This window comes from Solea senegalensis, linkage group LG5 (assembly GCF_019176455.1).
Source record: "Solea senegalensis isolate Sse05_10M linkage group LG5, IFAPA_SoseM_1, whole genome shotgun sequence".
Classification (NCBI taxonomy): domain Eukaryota; kingdom Metazoa; phylum Chordata; class Actinopteri; order Pleuronectiformes; family Soleidae; genus Solea; species Solea senegalensis.
Genome location: NC_058025.1, coordinates 14,627,465 through 14,643,782, shown reverse-complemented (window position 1 = coordinate 14,643,782; position 16,318 = coordinate 14,627,465). Strand labels below are relative to the sequence as shown.

The 16,318-nt window shown below is 39.5% G+C and overlaps 4 protein-coding genes across 6 annotated transcripts in view; 2 read left to right on the top strand and 2 right to left on the bottom strand.

Moving 5' to 3' along the window:
- Positions 1–1,575, bottom strand: part of LOC122769179 (rho guanine nucleotide exchange factor 28-like) — a 37,432-nt gene extending 35,857 nt beyond the window's left edge. For all 3 annotated transcript variants that reach the window (XM_044025509.1, XM_044025510.1, XM_044025511.1), the window contains exons 1-2: positions 1,405–1,575; positions 144–176 (exon numbers count right to left, since the gene is read on the bottom strand). In XM_044025509.1, coding sequence (XP_043881444.1) covers positions 144–176 — 33 coding nt within the window. In that variant the 5' untranslated portion in view covers positions 1,405–1,575. The remainder of the gene's footprint in view (positions 1–143; positions 177–1,404) is intronic.
- A 496-nt stretch (positions 1,576–2,071) lies between these two features.
- utp15 (UTP15 small subunit processome component) lies at positions 2,072–7,169 on the bottom strand. The gene is made up of 12 exons (XM_044025232.1): positions 7,017–7,169; positions 6,530–6,637; positions 6,274–6,366; positions 5,944–6,128; positions 5,290–5,468; positions 4,851–4,976; positions 4,624–4,759; positions 3,995–4,079; positions 3,618–3,773; positions 3,327–3,428; positions 3,005–3,138; positions 2,072–2,888 (listed from the first exon to the last, which is right to left on the bottom strand). The coding sequence occupies exons 2-12, from the start codon at positions 6,617–6,619 to the stop codon at positions 2,597–2,599; spliced, it is 1,578 nt and encodes a 525-aa protein (XP_043881167.1). The 5' UTR covers positions 6,620–6,637; positions 7,017–7,169; the 3' UTR covers positions 2,072–2,596.
- Positions 7,170–7,350: 181 nt separating this feature from the next.
- On the top strand, positions 7,351–10,312 carry LOC122768954 (transcription factor BTF3-like). Its single transcript, XM_044025182.1, has 6 exons — positions 7,351–7,433; positions 8,465–8,533; positions 8,629–8,742; positions 9,001–9,202; positions 9,293–9,349; positions 9,949–10,312. The coding sequence occupies exons 2-6, from the start codon at positions 8,465–8,467 to the stop codon at positions 9,993–9,995; spliced, it is 489 nt and encodes a 162-aa protein (XP_043881117.1). The 5' UTR covers positions 7,351–7,433; the 3' UTR covers positions 9,996–10,312.
- Positions 10,313–13,129: 2,817 nt separating this feature from the next.
- si:dkey-88e18.2 (interleukin-12 subunit beta) lies at positions 13,130–15,539 on the top strand. Its single transcript, XM_044026848.1, has 7 exons — positions 13,130–13,229; positions 13,391–13,472; positions 13,583–13,831; positions 14,276–14,375; positions 14,478–14,668; positions 14,878–15,026; positions 15,102–15,539. The coding sequence occupies exons 2-7, from the start codon at positions 13,391–13,393 to the stop codon at positions 15,222–15,224; spliced, it is 894 nt and encodes a 297-aa protein (XP_043882783.1). The 5' UTR covers positions 13,130–13,229; the 3' UTR covers positions 15,225–15,539.
- The last annotated feature ends 779 nt before the right edge of the window (positions 15,540–16,318 follow it).

The following is a 16,318-nucleotide window of genomic DNA, read 5'->3' as shown; positions in this document are numbered from 1 at the left end:
GAAGCTGCTGTTGATCTCTGGCTACTTTCCAAACCCAATTTTCAGAGATTTTCCAGAGCGATAACAAACTCTTCGGATTAACTGGAAAACAAGCTGCTCTGGGCTCAACTGGGCTGTAAACAAACCGGAGCACATATACTTACATACAAAGGCACTTTCCTCCTGCTCAGCTCCATCTGTACAGACATGAAACAAAGGAATTATGCAACAATTAAAAAGTCTTCACTTACTCCGCTTATTCTGCTTGCTCCTTTGATCCAAAGGAGCTTACCAAACCTTCATCTGTGCCAAGTGGAGAGAGTCAGAGGTTGTCTGACAAGACAGCATAATCTTTTGATCATCAGTATGTGTGTAATGATTTTAATGATGATACACTCCAGCTAAAGACAGTGCCCAGACCAAATGTAGGTCTGGGCAATAACACAACCAATATATTTTTAATTTGAATACCTTATTAAGTGAAAAATTTAATTAATGAATTAAATTCAAATCTATGTGCATTGTGCAATCACACGTTTAAAAACAAAGCTAACTGTGGTGCCCAGATATGATATGTAGAAAGTATGCAGTGTAATGTACACCGGCATAAATGTATGTATGCATGTGTTTGTTTGTTTGTCACCTCTGTCTGGCCTCCAGTAGTCCTCTTTGAGACCAAAGCTCAGTACTAATTAGGTACACGCTCATTTCGGTGGCTCTGGTTTGGGTTAGTGAGATGTGATTTGTGGTTAGGTTAAGATTAGGGTAAGACATTAATTGATGTGGTTGTGGTTTAGGCCATGGATAAGGCTTTAGATAGAACAGCTGTGTGTGTATGTACCTGGTATTCCTTATGTTGAGGGGACCTAAATCTGTTTACACAAAAACATTAAAGGAACCTGTCGTGCTTATGGGGACAAATATCTGGTTCCCATAACGTAAATGACTACATTTCAAGGTGAAGACATGTTTTAGGCTGAGATTAGGTTCAAGGTTAGGATTAGGCCAGTGGTTATAATGGTTAAGGTTAGAGTAAGTCTCCTGGAAATGAATGTAAGTCAATGTAATGTCCTCTGAAGAGAGCGAGAGAGATAAGGTATCTGTTCTTCACCACTGGTCACTTTCTAAACTGAACACAACACTGTCTAAACAAAAACAACCATTTTACAAAGTCATTGTTCCCCATGCAAATACACAGCTATATAAGGGCATCTAAATATAATTAAGTAGTTATACAAAAAAAAAAGGACTTCATGATATAATTATGTCGACCAAACGTCAAAGTTTAAAATACGAGCGCCATTCTAGCTTCATGACTCATCACAATAGATAAGACATTATTGACATTTGTTCGTGCCCCAAAAAAACATGTCATGTATTTGTCCTGGAGTTGTAGAAAAGCGTCAGTGCTGTCCAGGTACTCACCCTCACAAAGGCTCAAACTCCAGCAGAAGAAACCTGGTGGTGCGTTTAAAACAAAACAAAAAAAAGAAGCAGACAGCAGAGGCTTTAACTGGGACTCATCCTCCCTCAAGAGGCGGTGTTAACGCTCAGTGCAGTCAGTGGAGCTGTTGCTTCTGTTTCCAGTGCAAGCAGCAGCAGCAGCAACAGGAGCAGCATCCTCCTCCTCCGCTCTGCCGGTCTTTCCTTCCTGATCAATGCAAAGCAAATTCCTCATATGTTAGTGTTTGAAGTTACAGCGCCCTCTAATGGATAAAGAGAAGACAGTGACGAGGGCAGGAAAAAGAAACTGTACTCATTAAGATATGGCAAATAAAAAAACAACCTACTGAGGTTCAAAGAAAGCATCAGAATGTGATTTGAGGGACTCGTATTTCACAAACCGTTACTCCACTGGGATTTTTAACACACATTCATGTCTTGGATTTACAGAGAATGAGCCAAAAAGAGAAAATCCAGTGTGCAGTGCAGCAGATAGTGAGAGTATCGCCAGACTGCAGACTTGTTTGAGATGATAGAGAGCCGATCGTAACTAAAATAATAACAACCGAGGTATGCCGAGGACTATTTCTGAACATCAAGCACTTGGGCTACAGCAGTAGGAGACCACATCAGGGGCCACTCCATTAGGTGTATTTTGTATATTTATTTTAGTGAGCCAAAAACACATACATGTACCAAAACTGTAAAACCAGTTACTAGTTATGTTGCGGCAGAGTAAATGTTGAACAGTAAAAGTTTTAACCAAACACTTGTGATTTGTCACTTTCAATATTACAAAATTTTATTTCATCTGCTTATAAAACAGTTCTCAATGTCAAATATTATGAAAAATCAAAGCAGACATTTACAATAAGACATTTCAAGCACACACTGAGGCACAAACTACTGAAAGTGCAATTTACACTTCCAGTGAAAGTGACGCCTCGTTTTACAGCCACACATCTCTCATACAGTCAACGCATGTCGTCTGTTGTGCCGTCAGTCATGTTGTGTTAAAACTCCAAAATGAGACTCCCCTTTAGTTTGTTAGTCTCACATTTGGTGACATGTAGCCCGACATGTCAGTTTGTGTCTGACGTTTCAAACAGAGGTTTATAGAATGGTGATGGGTCTCGAGCCCAGTCTAAAGCAGTGTCTCCTCCTGCTGCAGGCCTCAGGTGGCCTGAAGCTGTGGCCTTGCCTCTCCTTGAGCCAAGCCATTAGACCTGCTGATGGCGGAGCAGGGCACTTCCTTCCTCGGGATGGAGGAGGCGAACATTGTGTCCAGCATGCCCAGCACCTCCAGAAGGTTCTGCTGGTAGTCAATTTCCTTTTCCAGCAGCTCCTGTAGACGCAGCAGCTGTCGGTCCACGACCGGTGACTGGCCGATCACTGACTTATAAATGTCCAAGATCATCTCAGCTGCTGGAACAAGGACAGGAGCAAACCTGGGGTCCACCAAGTTCCTGCATAAAAGCAGCAAAATGTCATGATGTTTCTGCATGAGTTTGTCTAAATATAACACAGGATGTCAACACGAGGTGACAAAGTTGTTTTTTGTTGTTTATTATCTGCCTCTTACCCAACGAGGAAATTAAGAATACGAGAGAGCCCTGGCTCGTCCCTTCCTGCCAGAGCGTTCTTCAGCGTTCCTCTTCGATCCAGCTCCTTTACAACAGCCACTGTGATCTCTGGTTTTTTCAATCTTGTCCATGACTATAAAGAAATGGATATACTTATAAACTAATATCCACCACTGTGCATCAGAAATGGTGGGGAGCTTCCCCATATAAACACTCCACTCTACATGATAAGGTGAATGTAATATATTTCGATTTTCAACACAGTAATTACAACTCATACAATTTCATTGCTAATGTAAAAAACAAAAAAAAAATATATACCTCCAGAGCTGTATCCAAAGCCTTGGATACATTAAATTTCTTCAGTTGCTTGTCATATTTTTCCAAATGCTGTTTCACTGGTTTACTGACAAGATAATCATCCTGAAAAAAACAAGAGAAATGAGTAATACATTAACCCAGAGTCACAGAGAAAGTTGTCAAGATAAAATGAAGTAAGTGTCAGACAGCTTGACCTTACACTTCATTTTGGGACAATGACTCAAAGGACCCTCTTTGTGGCTCGGACTGTTAAACCACAGCTACTGCATGTTTCCATCTGATAAAAAGTACCTGTTTAGGGACATAGTTCTTCCCCTTCACAAAAACACGATACGACGGCCGTCGCCTCTGTTGGCCAGAGAGTTCCTTTGACTCCTCTGGGTTTTTTCTGTGTTTCAAACTCAGAATACCGTTGGTCATACCCACAACAATGGACTCGTCATCCGGCTGAGGAACAAAAAAAGACATGAACATATATTGATACTTTTACTGTCAGGCATTCAAACTATTTTTGTGTGCATCCCTCACAGAAAAGTGAGCTCTGTGATGGCAATTTAACAAGGAAATCCAAAGGGGTTGCAAGTACAAGTCAAATAATGCTTCACTCATTTCTACTCTTCAAATAAAAATGTAATACAGATGATTAAGAGTTGAATGAAATTTCTTACAGCCAAAGCCAGACTGAGGATTGAGGCAGCGTAGTCGAAGTTGTGGACCACTTTAAAGTTGGTTGTGCTGTACACCTTTACATGCCTGAAAGACATGGGAAGAGGAACTCTGCATTAGATCAACTTCAAATTTGAAGTAGCCATCAGTCATCATCTACCGCTTTAACCTCCACCAGAGGGTCGCGGGCCAATCTCAGCTACATCAGGCGATAGGCGGGGTACACCCTGGACAGTTTGCCAGTCCATCGTAGGGCCACACACAGATAGAGACAAACAACCATTCACTCCTATGGTCAATTTAGAGTGTCCAATTTACCTAATCCCCACATTGCATGTTTTTGGACTGTGGGAGGAAGCCGTAGAACCCGGACAGAACCCACGCACACACGGGGAGAACATGCAAACTCCATGCAGAAAGGCCCTTGTTCCAACCGGGGCTCGAACCCGGGTCTTCTCGCTGCAAGGCGAGAGTGCTAACCACTACACCACCGCCCAGATTTGAAGTATTCAATCATAAATATTTATGAAACTGCTACACAAGAGTGGCCGCTGTGATTTGTACAGTTACGAATTTTCTCCATTCGTCTGCCACGTCAGACGCACATGTTGTACATTCACCATTCCCATACCTGTCCAGAGAACCAGAGAGCAGTCTCTGTCCGTTGCTGCTGAGACACAAACAGGTGACAGTCTTATGATGATTCTTCAGGGAGACCAGAGGCTGGCCTCCTTTTAGCAGATCCCACACTTTCACATAGCGCCCACCTACAGAGAGAGAATTTGTCCAAAACGTTTTCGGATGTTTTCTGTGAACATCAATGAACATAACAACAATCATGTTTATATTGCAGACTACCTGCAGAGACAAGGAGACCCTCTGAGGGATAGAGGAGGACACTCTCCACCGGCTGACCATGGTCCATGGTCATCACACTCTTATTCACCCTGGCATCAAACAGTTTCAGTGTGTGGTCATATGACCCTAGGATCAGACAACAAATATTTAGTCACATGGACAAAGAGAAAGGTACTTTGTCCTGAACTTTTTAGCAGCCAATACAAATTAAATGCATATAAATTATTAAAGCTGACAAGTTTGTAAAGGTAATATTTTCCATGTTAGTTTTTCGCACATTATTTATGAATCCTGTGACCTGTAGAGAAGAAATACTGTTAGAAATCCAATTTTAAAAATACTAGGCTGTCATGTCACTTAAATCTAAAAGCCACATCATACACTGGTTGATTAAAGCGTACTGGCTGTTAAAAGTATACAAATATAGCTTCCTTCTGACCAGTAATGAAGAGATCTCTGTTGAGCTTGCTCGTGACACCACAGCGGATGTAATCTGTGTGTTCTTGGTAGGTGTTGAGTTCTGCTGCGTTTGCAAGATCCCAAAGTCGACAGGTGTAGTCGTCTGAACCGGTGAGAATCTGGTACCTGTCTGACGTGAAGTCCGCTACGTGAACAGCCCTTAATAGGAATAAAGAAATATGCATTAGCCACCTTTCACTGAGAGACACGTATAGGTCAGTATGACAGTTTGTGTGTTGTCAGAACTCTTGAGCTCATCATGGAATTCAGTCGATGGATCACTCAAGATATCATCATTCAACAGTTCTTTGACAATAGCAGACTCTAGTGCTGTGCAGCTGCTAAGATTGGTGGGTGAGAGGAGTGGTCTGCAAACGGTTATTTTTGTCACATAATATCAGAGGAAAAATCCATGCGCAAACACCACAACACATACAGAGTCTGTCAATGAGGTTCTTACACTGATTCTATTCAACTGAAAATGGGAAAAGCCTAATTGCATTTTGAATTCCTTGATCCTGGAGTTGATTTATTATTTATATTTCTGTTATTGAGAACACCAGTTCTGAGAAAAGCTGGCAAAGACACACAGAAAAAAAAGTAATAGTAAACCACCATCATCAACACCACCTACTTTGTGTGCCCTTTGAACATCCTGAGTGCCACCTTGCCACCGATGTCAAATAGACGGACAACAGAGTCCTCACATCCTGCAACGAGCAGCTGGCCATCTGACCTGAACCTCCCGCAGTACGCTGTGTCTTTAAATTTTGTAAATGTCTTCACAGGCTCCTGAGAAAACGGCCCATAAATGTGGATCTGTAGAGAAAGCAGCGTTACAATGAGGATACATCTTTAACAAATGCTACCTTATTAATACCAAATACTCAGTCACGATTTTGAAGTGAATTTAGTTTGAAGTGTGAAAAAAAATATGAATGTAATACAAGCAAAACCAACATACTCTTGTGAATGCAGTCACTGCAAAATTATGTGGCGCCACAGGAGAAAAGTCTATGTTTGTTATTGCTCCAAATTCCTTTATTTGCACTGGAGCCTGTGGGAGGAGAAAAAAAACATGAAGAACTCAGCCATTGTGTTTTAGGTGCATCGTATTTTGTTAATGTAAACACTGTGTTATTGTATATATTTTCATTTAACTAGACTATGAGTCCAAATTAAGTCTGTGATAGAAATGGAATACATGAGAATAGACTCACCTTGTAGTTTTTCCAATACAGCGTGTCTTGTGTGACTTTTTCTCCAAGTTTGGGATACAGTAGTACTTTTGTAGGTTTGAACGAAGCCATTTTTGAGGTAATTACTGTCTGATAAGATACAAACAAATTAAAAGGAACATTATTATACAGTATACAAATATCGCAATGGAGACAGTACAACATTAACAGCCGAAGCTGTATGTGTAAAAGTTGTGCCATCATAATCACGATTTATCGGACTTTACCTTCAACAACTTTAATGACAATACATATCATATTTGTTATTCATTTGAGGAAGTAAGATACAATTCGTTTACTTTACTTTTCCCGGAGGACAAATGATAGTTACTGTGTTCGTTTGAAAACAAAAGCAACTTGTGACACATTTTCCTCTGCCAACGTGGTCTGAGCAGTACAACTTCGTTAGCAAACTGCGCTTTAGCCAGTTAGCATTCTCTTCTAATCTGGTTCTTATGGCGATTCTCACCTTTACGGGAAAATGTCCTGGTGCAACAACGGCTGTTTTATGAAGGGTGAACTGAAATCAGATGATACAGACACCGACAGTCCAATAAAACCATGGATTGATTATTTCAACGGGTGATCACGTTGCCTCTAACTGAACAGGAGGACGCCATGATTGTATCCGAAAATTACTTCCGCTGCGAAAACTAGGAAATCCTTTTTACAAATTCTAAATCCTTATTCTTTTTTGCATTCTTACGCTGATTTATTTTTGTATGTTTTATTTCTGTGTACAAATATATCAAATGGCAGTATACATTCATTTTTAATGATTATATTATTTTTAGGTGAAATAATCTAGGCGCGTCACTTCCGGCTTTCGTTCCTTTCTCCGAGAGCGTCCGTCGGTGGTGGAACCCGCGTGTTTACACACTCACAGGTCAGTTGGTGTTTCTGTGGCCTTTTTCAATCGTGTCACACTCAGATAGTCTAGATTTTATGAAGAAAATATAGTTTCCATAGTTAATGTGTGTTGAATTGTGAGGAAATGTTCAATCTTAATTGAACGTCTGTTTGATTGGCCTAAGTTAGCTGCCTAGCATGGTTTGCTAACTACCCGACAGATCAGTGACATCATTTTCTCACATTCTGGGTTTATTAACATTTTCCAATAGTGGCAGTTCACGCTTGACTTTTCTCGTTAGGACTCACTTAAATAAGGACACGACGTGGTTATTAGCTGACTCGCCCCCTTTCGCCTCTGGAAGGCTGTGAACCGAACTTAGCCATCAACTTTAGCTTCTCATCTCTGTCTTATTCGTGCAGTGTCGAGTCTTCAGATGTGTAGCTATTTTGGGGGTCCTGACAGCTGTGTATTCTTGTTAGACTGGGGGAAACCGTCCGTCTGCAGTTATTTGAGCTTTAAATTAGTGTTTTTTTTCATCTGAGTTATATAGCCTTTTGTCTAGTGTAGTTAGACATGTGTGGGGTTTTTTTTGCGTAAGTGTTATTCTCATAGTTTAATTCCCTCTATCACAATGACGTGTGTGATGAGAAAATGGGTGTTGATTGTAAATCTGCCTTGGTTAAACATCCCCATCATGTCAGTGTCGTGTTAGGACTGCAACTTACTGTTGCCACTATTGAATAATCTGTCCATTATTTTCTGGATTAATAAGTAGTTGTAGTAGTAAGTAGTACTTACAAATCAGGGTTATAACATGTTCACCTGTTTCCCAAGCGTCAAATGAATTATTTGTTTTGTCCACATATTATAGATATTCAGAGTATTGTCATCGAGTAGCAAGAAAGTAAAAAATATATGAAGCTGAAAAAACACAAATTATTTAATAAGTTATCAAATTTGTTAGTGATTGATTTAATAATGAATAAATCACTGTATCTCCAGACGACAGCATAGTGAAATGACCCATTTTTATATGAATGAAAATGGTTTATGTGCCGTTTCAGATGAAGGAGTCGATAATGAATCAGGAGAAGCTTGCCAAACTGCAGGCGCAGGTCCGCATAGGCGGCAAGGTGAGTTGGTGCACACATGCTGGTTACAGATGTAAGAAAATGTTAGTCATCAGGCTACTGGTTTATTTATCAAAGCTCATTGTTGTTCTTTGTAGGGGTCAGCCCGCAGAAAGAAGAAGGTGGTGCACAGAACAGCAACAGCAGACGACAAGAAGCTGCAGTTCTCCCTCAAGAAACTAGGAGTCAACAACATCTCTGGCATTGAGGAGGTATTTAGCCATTTCATTCCAAAATGCACAGTAATAAATAGGCAGAAATGTCTCTGTCAGTTTACAGTTGTGTACATTTACTATTATTATATAAGACACTAACTGCTGGAAGCATTTTATATTTTTGGAAGCATTGAGTGTATCAACAACTATAGCACAGCTGTGAATAAGTCAAGCCGTTGCATTGTCTCTTCTGACACAGATCTCAATTTCCTCTTATTTTTCTTCCCCTTTGTTCCATTCATCACTTCATTGTAGGTGAATATGTTCACAAACCAGGGCACAGTGATCCATTTCAATAATCCAAAGGTTCAGGCCTCTTTGGCTGCAAACACCTTTACCATCACAGGACATGCTGAGAACAAGCAGCTCACAGAGATGCTTCCTGGAATCTTAAACCAGCTGGGAGCTGACAGTCTTACCAGCCTCAGGCGATTAGCAGAGACCCTTCCTAAACCAGGTAACCTTGAGACTGATATGTTTACATACATCAATAATTTTGTCTGGTCTGTTTTCTGTGACTAATTCACTTGTGATTCTTCTTTCTTAGCTGGAGAGAACAAAGCCCCCATGGTTGCTGCTGAAGAAGAGGATGATGAAGTTCCAGGTAGGCAAATATACACACCCACTTTTGAACCAATTTGCATTCATTCTTCCATATAACCAGAGTCGTATCAGTCCACAAGAGCACAAGAGAGAGGTGATAACCGCTGCAGTATGTCCGTGTAGAAAATAATATTGTCCATTTGAGCAATGACCAGGCCAACTTGTCTTTTAATGGGTTTCTGCAAATTCAAACAAATATAAATGTTGGGGTGGAGTGGCTCAGTGGTTAAGACCCTACCTTGTGTACCAAAGACATCATGGTCGCAAGTTCGATTCCACCCCTGGCTAATTGTACTTGATTCCATTGTAAGTCGCTTTGGATAAAAGCGTCTGCTAAATGACATGTAATGTAATGTAATAAATGGAAAATAAATTGGTAATGCACGCACACGTAGTGATTTAAAAATTGAGAGGGAGAACTTGAACAAAATCACGTTTTCTTTCCATCAAGTATAGGCATTAAAGGTTTCAGACAATCTTGCCATAGTTGAGTCAAAGTCCTGATTTTTGTGGCTCCCAAGTGTTATGCTTATTTATGTTTTTTTTTTTATGTTTTCTGTTCTAAGCCAATATTTTACACTTTTCTGTTTTAATTTTCAGATCTTGTTGAAAACTTCGATGAAGCTTCAAAGGATGAGGCCAACTAACAAAACACCCTTGAACATTTGTCTCACCATATCTCCACACACACATTTCTGCATATGGAGTTGGTCATCAACAAAACTTCATTTTTTATTGTAACACCTAGAATTGGTGTAAAACAAGTAAAAACATATTTTTATGGCAACAGTTACCTATGCCTTTGTCTCATTTAGTTCATCCCGCAGTACACGTGATTTTATTTAATTCGGTGCGATGTGCAGAGCTTTGTCTTTCTCATGTTGCCTCTCCTACAATGGGATGCCCATACATCAAAATTGCATTGTTGGAATTAATCATGTAATAAAGATTACATTAAAGTTTATCACTTTTTTTAATATTCCCCATTATTTACTGAGAGAATGTCCAGTTTAATGACATCATTGGTTGATATAAATCTTAAGGTAACAGTTACATGTTCTGGTGATATGTTCTGATTTTGACAGCAGCATTGGACAAATTGCCTTGTTTATTAAACAATACTAAATGCACTTGAACAACATGAAATGTAGGCAGTTGCCAGCAAAGTTGTGCTTCAGTAGTCCTATTGTTTCATTGGCTCGAACTTCCCTACAACCCAGACAGTATAAATATGAGTTATACATACAATCTTCTACTTTATTAATCCCCTTAGGGAAATTATTCCTCTGCATTTGACCTATCCTAGAATTAGGAGTTTTTGACCTGGTGGGGACTTGAACCAGCAACCCTCTGGTTACAAGCCAAGTTCCCTCCAAATGTCCCTAATTATGTGGCGGATAAACCAAACTTAAAACAGAGATGGGCTGTTGGTGCCAACTAGAAAAAAACTGTTTTATAATCCTTCAATGTTAAACGTATCAGTCTGTGTTTTTAAAATTCTATACAGTTTTTAAGAAGATAATGTTAATTCTTAAGTGCAAGGTGACCCCATCTCTCGACATGGGTCATGTTGCATCGGTGCTATCTGTGCTGCTCAGCTTCTTGCAAGTAATCATAGCCTCAAACCTCAAGTAAATCTTGAATATTCAGTAGTAAATCTTTAAAGTTATGGCCCTATCTGTCACCTGCCATTTCGGATAAAGACTAAAGTCACAGCCAACATTAACACATGTGCACATGTGGGCAAAGTTGTTGGGACTTAACCTTCTGTTAATGAAAGAAAAACCCACAGTGGTCACTGAAATAACTTGAAACGGACAAAGAAAAATGCGATAATGCATAATACTTAACTGAAAATGAACTAATGGAAATCAGACAGCTTTTGATTCGTGGTTTAACAGAATCATTATGGTGTCCTCAATGTGTAATCAGTCAGTATTTAAAGGGTGATAAGTATTCATTGTGCTGTTTAGTATCATGGTATGTACCACACGGAACATGGAGACTCTCCGGGGAATTAGAAAAAAGAAGTATGTTAAAGGCAAAGGCTGTATAAGACCGTCTCCTGGCAGCTTTATGTTCCTGTGACTACAGTTGCACATTTCATTCCGAAGTTCAAGGTCCACAAGACAACCTCCCTGGACGTGGCCGCAAGACGAAAATTGATAATATGAATGGTGACCAAAGAGATAAGAGGTGAACTCCAACATCAGTGTCAGATCACACCATCAGAAGGACACCACTGTTTAAAGCAAATCATAACAAAGTGAGATCGGAAAGAAAGAAAAGAACACTGTGCCTACTGTGAAACATGGATGAGGCTTGGTTATGTTCTGCCTTGCTGCTTCTGGCACAGGGTGTCAATGTCAAGACTGTGAAGTCATCCTGGAGCGAAATGTGCTGCAGTGTCAGAAAGCTTGGTCTCAGTCGCAGGTCATGGGTCCTCCAAAAAAGGATAATGACTCAAAACACCCAAGAATGGCTAAGAACAAAACATTGGACTATTCTGAAAATACCTGTCAACAGGTGCAGACGTCTCATTGACTTACAGGAATCACTTGATTACAGTGATTGTCTTAAAAGGTTGTGCAACACAATATTAAGTTAAGGGTATCATCATTTTTGTCCAGGCCAGTTTCATAAGAGTGCTTTTTAAATAGTCTTTGAACAATGTGAGTTTTTCTTTCATTAACAAAGGGTACTAACAATGTTGTCCAGTATACAGTATGTGTGACCTTCATCACCTCTGTGGTCACAATAACATTTTAAGAACGTATATGTTTCAAATAGTTTGATGTCTTTGCAGCCAAAACATTCACTGGCATCACTGCAGCAATTGAAAAAAAGGTTATTCAAGTGCATTTAGGTCATGCATAATAATAATCATGGTTTACAGAAATATATCTGTTGATATGATAATTCCTGAAGCTCACTCTCATGTGAAACTGGAGACGCCTTTTAAGTGACGAGTGAAACATCTGCAAGAACCTCAAGAAAGTTAACATAGAAATACCATGGGTGGCTTTACTAAGAATATTTCTTCACAGGCTTTAGGCTTTTAAGGAAATGAAACATGAGAGGAACTATTTCTGTTTGTCTGACCTAATGGGTAAACGCATGATTTATCAACACATGAGCAAAATGCAAATGTGTTTTCTCTTTTTGAATGACCTAGTTCTTTGAAAGCTGACATTTGGCTGGAAAAATAAATTGGGTTGCCCCGTATGTGCAGGGGAAGTCCATTTGTCTGTCCCTTTCTATTAAAGGTTGTGTGTGTGTGTGTCTTTTCATTATACTTTCTAGGATTGAACCTTTTCCACAATATACCATATAAGTTACTAATATATTTTTTATATATTTAACATGGATCTGACATTTTAGTTTTTAAGAAAATGACTCAGTAGCTTGAAAACACCCAGTTGCTGGACAATCCACCATGTTTTTCAGATATAGTCTCGCTTGAAAGAAACAATAAATGGATGAAAAACAATGACCAGTGCAGTGATAACACTTGCAAAAGTTCTCACTCATAATGCAGCGTTCCAGCTTAAAGGCAGAGGGCAACCCCCCGCCTCACTGAACACCCACACTAACACCTCTTATCTCCATCTCTCAGTCCCTTTAGTTTATCTGTTCACAAAATTTGTCTTGCAAAGCAATACAGAGGAAATGCACTGCCTGTCACCTCTATAATCAGTTTATTATCGCAGGTTCTCTCTCGGGGGAGAAACAGCGATGATGATGATGATGATGATGATGATGATGATGATGCATGCTCTATGGCAAGATATAAATATGAAGCTCAGAGGGCAGTTGGTGCATTCAATCATCAGGATTACTACAAACCTGTTGGCAGCGCTTCATCCAGTTGCATCTCAACAGTAAGAAATAGTATTTCTATTAAAAGTCACTTATTTAATGTTTCATTTGATTATTTCTTTTCATTAGTCATTGATTAGCTTTTCTGATCATATTGTACATTGCATATTGTATAATCATAATTGTGTGTTTTTTTTAATGGTCTCCTCATGCCGTCCCTTAGATGACCATGTCTCTGTGGATATCTGGGCTTCTGCTCATCAGCATCACAGGAACTCATGGACTAAGCCGCTTTCCAGAAAATTGTACGTCCTATTATGATCCACATCATTGAAAATATGCATTTCTTCCATATTTTCAAAGGTTATAAATGTATTCACCTTGTATGCCGCTCTGTGTGTACCTGTTTGCATAGTTGTTGTGGCAAAAATGAATGATGCAAAGCCCGTCATACTGACCTGTGGAACGGAGGAACCCGTCACATGGAAACATGGTGATCATGTGCTAGAAGACTATGGGGACGACATTATTCAGCACGAAGGTCAAAATTTGAGCTTCTCAGATGTCGATTCACCCATCTTGGGGGAGTACAGCTGCTGGGCTGGTGAGAAGATGATATCTTCAACATATCTACTGCTGGAGGCTCAGGAGGAAGAAGATTTAGGTGAGATGCTTCTTTCATGATTCACTTATTCCATTGTCTGCAAATGAGGAAGCTCTTATCATCTTATTTCAACTGCAATTTTCAACTTTGTAATAACAATGGTGATAATGTGGTAATTAAGGAAAGAGTATACCAGCAATACTGTTATTTCCAAAGTAATATCCAGCTCAAAGCTTGGTAGTTAGAAATGAGAAAACCAGTGTCATACATCCACAAAAAAATGGTTTTTGAGAAACATAATTGATAATTATCATGTTAGTAAATTGAAATGAACCGTCCCCTAAGCTATTACTTGGTCATTACTAAAAAAATAAGTAAGAACCATTACCTCCCGATGACAAAATGAAAGCCAACTTTCTTTTATTCAGTGATGTTTTCTCCTCATGAGTCAAGCTATTTTCCATTAAACTTGTGTTCACTCACACTGTGTGTGTGTCTCTACAGATTCTCTGATCAGCTGTTGGGCCAACTCTTATAACTGCAACTTCACCTGTAATTGGAACGACACTAGATACTCAGTGCGTCTTGGACTGGGCCCTGAATGGTAAATTAAAAGAGTACAAAAAGAGTACACGTGATAGAAAGTATGTTATCCTTCTCAGGTACACATTTCACCCAGTGTGTGATTTCCTCCCTGGCTCTACAGCACTGAAGGTGGGAAGTCGTGTCACTGGGTCAGCAGCTATGATCGACTCCAGGGTGGGGGATTCCAGTTTGTGCTGTCACACTCCCTCTCACCCTACGCTGAGGAAAGCACCATGCTCGAACTCACCGCCCAGGCCATTTTGAACCACTCCATCCACAAGATAAAAAAGATGTTTTATCTCAGAGACATCAGTAAGTGAAGGCTGAGCCACATTAGAGGCATTCAACCGAAGATATAGGCCAGTCAAAGTTGTGCAACAATCAAAAATGATGGGAAAATCAATTTCAAAGAATTATTAAACAACTGTAAAAGTTTGAAAATGCAACACTAAAATTTAAATTGTTCAGCGTTTACTAAATACATGTGATTTTTTTTTTATTATGAATTTCCTTCTGTCAAGTCCGACCCGATAGTCCCAAGATTGTCACGTGGCAGGACGTGGGACAGGAGCTGAAAGTGACCATTGAGCCGCCGTCCACGTGGTCCACTCCTCTCAGTTTCTTCCGTCTGGAGCATGAAATCGAATACATACGTAAACATGATGGCAAGGTACAAACAAGTTCTGCACTGATCTTCTGTCCACTGCAGTTTGTATTCTGATTGTGTGACCTGTCTGACCTTTAGGTTGGACGCTCTCTGTCTGCCCTGATACCAAAGGGCATTGTTAAGATGAGGGTTCGGTCCAGAGACCTGCTGGTGCCTTTAAACTGGAGCGAGTGGACTCTGTGGAAAAATGTAACCCAGTGATATTATTCAAAGCTGAAATGGTCTGCTTACTGCTCTGTCTTTGTCCTTAATTTCTTCTTCCGTCCTCTCACATGTCTCCCTTTGGCCAAGAGATAAGACAACACTCACCAGAAGCTCAGTGATAAGTCAGGAGTTTTCATTTACAAAGCATTTATGTGTTATTTATTTTTATTCCTGACCATGGTCAAGTTATTTATTTGTTTATTTATTTAATATTTATAGTAAATACTGTATGTTCCACAATTTGGGGTGGTGCGTTTATCATGAGAAGTATTTCAGAGCTCAGAGTTGATATTTGTTGTGTATTTTGGCGATTTGATGTGCAAAAAAACATGTCTATTAAAAGCTTGTGCTTCCTTCCTCATATATGTTGCCCTTCCATTTGTGTGATTGTCATGACATTTGTACATTTTCTGAGTCGACAAACAGAAGTCTGCCTTCAGTCTTACGCCGTGTCAAACCACATTTACGTAGCTTACAGGAATGGGTGGACAAAATGTCTGCTCCTTTAAAGCAGCAGATGTTTAAAAATGATATATACAGGAATTTAAAATGGAAAAGTCCCTATACACCAGAAAAAGGGACAAAAACTAAACTAGATGATAGGACTTTTCATTACAAATCAACAGGATGCTTATTTAATTGTATACAAATACTGTTTATTAGGCAATGTATGTATTGGGTGAATTATTTATTGTTTTTTTTAACATTCAGCTGATGTTGGTGATAGTGAATGAGCAATAGCTAATTTTCAGAATACACTTTAGGTCTTATATTTAACCCTACTACTTAGTTTAGAAACAAGGAACTCAATGATCAGATATGTTAATATTAAGCCTATTCAAGAGTTACGTACAGCTGGAGCAATGAAATATATTGATATACAGAGAGATAACACGTTTTGAATGTAACTGCATGGACCAGAAAGTGACTGCACAGTAACTCTTGAATATCTCGTAAGGCATTTTTTACAGTCATAGCCAAAATGAATGTGAAGTTTGTAAAACTTACAGCTAAGCTTTTTCACTTTTCTTGCAATCATTTCAAACTCTGATCTCTCAAGAAAAACAGACCAATAATGCTGTCAAGAATTG

What these genes read in the sequence shown, in the direction of transcription:
- utp15 (XM_044025232.1), bottom strand. Translation starts at nt 6,619, where the DNA reads ATGGCTTCGTTCAAACCTACAAAAGTACTACTGTATCCCAAACTTGGA. An exon ending in CAGTGACTGCATTCACAAGA is followed by an intron (nt 6,129 to 6,273) that starts GTATGTTGGTTT and finishes CTTTCTCTACAG; the next exon opens with ATCCACATTTATGGGCCGTT. An exon ending in GGGTCTCCTTGTCTCTGCAG is followed by an intron (nt 4,760 to 4,850) that starts GTAGTCTGCAAT and finishes CTCTCTCTGTAG; the next exon opens with GTGGGCGCTATGTGAAAGTG.
- LOC122768954 (XM_044025182.1), top strand. Translation starts at nt 8,465, where the DNA reads ATGAAGGAGTCGATAATGAATCAGGAGAAGCTTGCCAAACTGCAGGCG. An exon ending in ACATCTCTGGCATTGAGGAG is followed by an intron (nt 8,743 to 9,000) that starts GTATTTAGCCAT and finishes ACTTCATTGTAG; the next exon opens with GTGAATATGTTCACAAACCA. An exon ending in AGAGGATGATGAAGTTCCAG is followed by an intron (nt 9,350 to 9,948) that starts GTAGGCAAATAT and finishes TTTAATTTTCAG; the next exon opens with ATCTTGTTGAAAACTTCGAT.
- si:dkey-88e18.2 (XM_044026848.1), top strand. Translation starts at nt 13,391, where the DNA reads ATGACCATGTCTCTGTGGATATCTGGGCTTCTGCTCATCAGCATCACA. An exon ending in AAGCCGCTTTCCAGAAAATT is followed by an intron (nt 13,473 to 13,582) that starts GTACGTCCTATT and finishes CTGTTTGCATAG; the next exon opens with TTGTTGTGGCAAAAATGAAT. An exon ending in TCAGGAGGAAGAAGATTTAG is followed by an intron (nt 13,832 to 14,275) that starts GTGAGATGCTTC and finishes GTGTCTCTACAG; the next exon opens with ATTCTCTGATCAGCTGTTGG.